Below are 4,760 nucleotides of genomic sequence, written 5' to 3'. Positions count from 1 at the left end.
TTTCCAATAACAGTGACGGAAACCGTTTGCCCAGAGCTCTTGGACGATGTCGTCGTTGACATCTTCTTCGAGCAGCTTGCCAGAGTTGTTCGACTTCCATTCGAGTCCGTTATTTTTCCCTGATCCCAAACAGCCTCTTAATTGAATAGTAAAAAATAAGAATGAAATGGTTGGGTACCAGTTTATGACAATCCTGTCAGGAAATGGTGACATGGAGATATTATAGGCCAGTCCATGGTATCATAACGGCTTTTATAAAAAGCCAAACAAGCCCTAAGGAGAAGTACACGGAACCCCATCGTTACCTAGACCAATTCGCACACTGGGCAGTAGGCACTTCCTTTGCCCGCACAGAGAAAGAAGAAGAAGAGGAATGGAGGACATGAAGAAGAGAAAGCTGGGAGAAGCAGCGGGTGACGAAGAAATACCATCGGAAGAAGAGCTCCGCTTGCTGCTTGATCCTCTCCCTAAACCCCAGCTCGTCCATCTTCTCTCTAAACTGTACGTTTCTTTATCCTCGTCCCAATTAAATCACCCCCTGCCCATCTTTTTTTCCATTTCACTTCGCCCCCTTCCCCAATTTCTAGCCCTGAAAAGTGAATAAGAAGAGTGATTTTGGTCTGTGTTCTTCACTTTTCAATTATTAAGGTTATACTTTAAAAGCAAGGTTCTATTCCTTCCCCCCCCCTCCTGTTTTTGTATTTTCGTTCGGCGGACGAATTGAAAAAACGCCGTAAGTCTTAGTTTTTATGGCACAAAATGACATCTTGGAAAGCAAATATATATATATATATATATATATATCACGCTGGTGATCATGAAAAGATGTAAAAGACATTGGAAACCATTGTATCGTTTTTTTTATCCTTCCGTTTTTATTTTTATTTTCATTTCTTGGATACCAACGAAACTATTTCTATACAGAACGTATTTGTATTTTCTATATGGTAGATAATATGTATAAATTTAAGGCAGTTGTCCCATTCTGGAAATTTGGTGTGTATTTCATATTGATAAATATAAGGCTTAATGTTGGTACTTTGTTTTCTCACTGCCCTCTAGTATATGCAGTGATAGCATCTCTTGCTTATCATAAATGTTGTGTTGGGTACTGTAAATCATTTGGAATGCAGCACAAATACGTCAAGTCTTGGAGTTAAGGTTGTGTATTTGGCTTTGGAAGTCACTTAAAAGGTCGGTCTCTCACAAAGGCCGCACTCCGCAGGAAAAGAATTGGTTAGTCTTATTAAGGGAAAAAGTAAAACGAGATACAGGCTCTGAAACCTGCAGATTGCTGTAAGGCCTGTAGGTATCACAGGGCAGTGATGCTCCATTATTTAGACATCACCTGATATAATCATTAAAAGCTACTCTTTGGGCTGTGAATCTAGCCATTAATTGATTTTCGTCAGGTTCCGGAACTTCTACTGTTTTATGCACTTGGAAATAGTATATGAAGTGTTAATATAAAACATAAAAGATAAGGAAATGAACTAAAGCATGATAATAGTCAGCTTTAATGCATGAAGTCCGGAACTTGGAAATGAACTCAAGCCATGAAACCGTGACTTTGAAGCAGGCCTAAATGCCTAGAGCCTTGAAATATAGAGGGGCCTTGTCTGAAACGTATACGTGTGTCTTTTTGTCCATGCATGTGCGTAATAACGACAATCACAATCTTGAGTTTTTCAAACAAAACATCAATCCGCCTTTGAGTTCGTATTGGAATTTTGGCTCATGTTGCATGTGAGAATGTTGTGCATGTGTCATGAGAAGGGGCCACATCAGTGTTGCTCCTGACTGTATGCTGTCTGATTGATCCTGTGCATGTGTGTTTGCTTGCATGTTGAGGCATAAAGAGGGTCCCAATATCCTTCAATTGCAGAAGAAATTAGAAGTATTGCCAGTGCAGATCCTGTACATCGAAAGCTTTTTGTTCGTGGCTTGGCCTGGAATACCACTTCAGAAACCTTGTATGCTGTGAGTGCATTGCTGATTGCTGATGGTGTTTTGTGCGTCATGCTTGTGACTGTCCCATGATTGTTCAATGAACTTATATCTTCAACTTAACATCTTGCCTTTAGCTATGTTTCTTCTTGACTTCTCAGAAAATTGGAGCACTAAGCCTGTATGCATGCTGAACATTTGGGATATTTTGTTCAGGCATTTCTAGTGCATGGAGAAATAGAAGAAGGAGCTGTGATCTTTGACAAAGCAACAGGAAAATCACGCGGTTATGGCTTCATTACTTACAAACATATGGATTCGGCTCAGAGTGCATTGAGAGCACAGAGTAAAATGATCGATGTAAGCATTGTCCCTTTTTGGGTGAAATTGGACTTCTCAATCTCATTTAGACTTGTATGCTAATCTTCCCTTCTCATATTGAATCCTCTTCCTGAGAGGAAACTACTGTCTACACTTGCAAATACGTTTCCAGTGGTTTTATAGAATATCCTGGAATGTAAACATCTCTTTGTCATTATATTGTACTGTTTGCAGTGGGGACAATCGAGTGTTCTTCTCATCTCTCTCCCTCTCTCCATACAGACATCTACACTATAAAACCATAATTTTCCCCATGCTGATTCAGAGTTATTATATAAGAGCATCAACTCCATCCTGTTGCATAAATGGACTCTTCAGCACAATGATGAGTTTCTTGTTTTCTTTTCATGGTTGATTGAAAATTTTCATTCAGGGCCGATTGGCTGTTTGTAATCTTGCTTGCGAGGGCTTGAGTGGAGCAAGTACAACACAGGATTTAACCCAGAGGAAGCTCTACATTGGGGGATTGTCACCAGATATCACTAGTGAGAAGCTGCTAAGCTTTTTTGGGAAGCATGGTGAAATAGAAGAAGGTTCAGTTGCATATGATAAAGATACAAATGAATCACGGTATACTACCATGGCCATCTCTTATGTTGTCGAGATTATTTATTTATTTATTTATGATAATTTAATAATGCAACCATCGTTCTCAATTTCCTTTGTGTAGTGGGTTTGGCTTTGTGACATACAGGACAGTGGACGCTGCAAAGAAGGCCATAGATGATCCAAATAAGATGCTTGGGGTGAATAACTATAAGCCTTATGTCTAGTCGTAATATTCAATATTGTTTTCTTCATGCATGACCCTTCAAAGGTAATAGGCCTGATTGGTCTTATGCCTGGAGATAATTTCTGTTAATGAAGCCTAAAGAAGTATTTAGAAAGAAAGAAAATAGAAAATTACACATACAACCATTTTGAGATAACAACTTCGAGAAATCAGATCTATTACCTTTCCCGTTCAATGTAAATGAAGCCTGTAAAAAACAGCATGTTGAAAACTTTCTCGTATTTCTGAAAACTCAATCTCATTTTCTTGATTTTAGGCACAAATTTTAGATTGTGACTTTTTAGGAGACTCTTGTATACACAACCTATATACTTAAGTTTCTCATCAATTCATTGGAATTTTTTATTGGCTATTGAAAGAAAAATATGAAAGAGAGAAAATTTCTTGCTTTATCAACGGGAAATGGCAATATTTAATTTTTTATTCTCCATCTTATTTCAGTTTCTACCAAGTTAGTAAAATTAGTCAATACAAGAATGGTTGGAGAAAGCTCTATGCTTGGAAGAATATAGGACTTATAGGGGGTAGAAGATTTTGCTTTAAATCATCTTGTTTTGTCACTGAAATAGTTGGTTTATTGATGATGTCAATGGTTACGTGGATTTTATTTTTTGGTGTTAATTTGTTGCAGGTGTAAACTAATTTGTTTCTCAACGTAACTAATTAACCTGATGTTTAGTTGTACAGGATTTGTATGTGGTGGCCGTTCCATATGTGCCGATTTGAAATAGCACTTGATATAAATAAGAGCCTTGGATTTGGAGGATTTTTAGTTTAATTTGTACATCTTTTTACTTGACGAAAAAAATGTACACTTTTGTGCAATCCCTGGTAATTATATAGAGTTTGGTTGCAGGGAAGGAATATAATTGTGAAGCTTGCCGATTCTCACAAGGGCAAATCACTACAGACACTGTTACCCACGGCAGAGGTCCCTATGTCCTTTCCTATGGCAGCTGGATATCCACAGCCTGGAAGTGCACATGCCAGTACTACTCCTGTTGGCTATACTTACCCTCAAACCGTAGCATCATACACTGCGTCTGCTTACCCTAGTGTTCCTGCACCACATGCTCTGTACCCGGCCCAACCTCAAATTTCCTATCCACCTGTGGCTTTAAAAGAAGAATCCCTAGGATTCCCATCAACACAAGTAGGAATTGGCGGCTACCCATATTACATTTCCAAACAATGAGTACAATGGCTGAGTGAACTATAAAGATGGTGAGTGAACTAATCTTCATCTCTCTCTCTTTTTCTGTGTTTGTTGATCTGATCTCAGCAACTACTACTTCAATAGTAGTTTTTTTTCTCACTTACTCTGTTGTATGTCATGGTTTCTGCAGGTCAGTACTTGGTCTTGCGCATCTGGGAAGTATTGTGATTTCATAGATGGCATGAAATCTAGTGTTTCAACATTTGTTTCTACTTTCTGGTTATATATGGCTAGAATAACGGGATCCAGTTTTACAGTGGTAGGATAGTTTCTCACAAATTCTGTAATTCATATGATTGTTTTATCTTTCTTGGATCAGACGTATAAGTGTTAGGATGAAGTCCTAATCTTATTATTTCCTTCTTGGATCAGAAGTAAAAAAGTGTTAGGATGAAGTTCCTAATCTTATTTCTCCTTTCTATT

General features: G+C 38.2%; 1 protein-coding gene across 1 annotated transcript; it reads left to right on the top strand.

Moving 5' to 3' along the window:
* LOC108981757 (UBP1-associated protein 2A-like) lies at positions 1 to 4,760 on the top strand. The gene is made up of 7 exons (XM_018953002.2): positions 1 to 501; positions 1,860 to 1,980; positions 2,164 to 2,307; positions 2,702 to 2,898; positions 2,999 to 3,074; positions 3,978 to 4,345; positions 4,468 to 4,760. The coding sequence occupies exons 1-6, from the start codon at positions 374 to 376 to the stop codon at positions 4,314 to 4,316; spliced, it is 1,005 nt and encodes a 334-aa protein (XP_018808547.1). The 5' UTR covers positions 1 to 373; the 3' UTR covers positions 4,317 to 4,345; positions 4,468 to 4,760.

The sequence above is a fragment of the Juglans regia genome, chromosome 4 (genome assembly GCF_001411555.2).
Source record: "Juglans regia cultivar Chandler chromosome 4, Walnut 2.0, whole genome shotgun sequence".
NCBI lineage: Eukaryota > Viridiplantae > Streptophyta > Magnoliopsida > Fagales > Juglandaceae > Juglans > Juglans regia.
This window is presented reverse-complemented; position numbering and strand designations above follow the sequence as displayed.

Bases quoted from the DNA above. Each gene is read 5' to 3' on its own strand.
- LOC108981757 (XM_018953002.2), top strand. From the start codon at position 374: ATGGAGGACATGAAGAAGAGAAAGCTGGGAGAAGCAGCGGGTGACGAA. The intron at 1,981-2,163 runs GTGAGTGCATTG...TATTTTGTTCAG, and splicing joins CTTCAGAAACCTTGTATGCT to GCATTTCTAGTGCATGGAGA. The intron at 3,075-3,977 runs GTGAATAACTAT...GTTTGGTTGCAG, and splicing joins ATCCAAATAAGATGCTTGGG to GGAAGGAATATAATTGTGAA.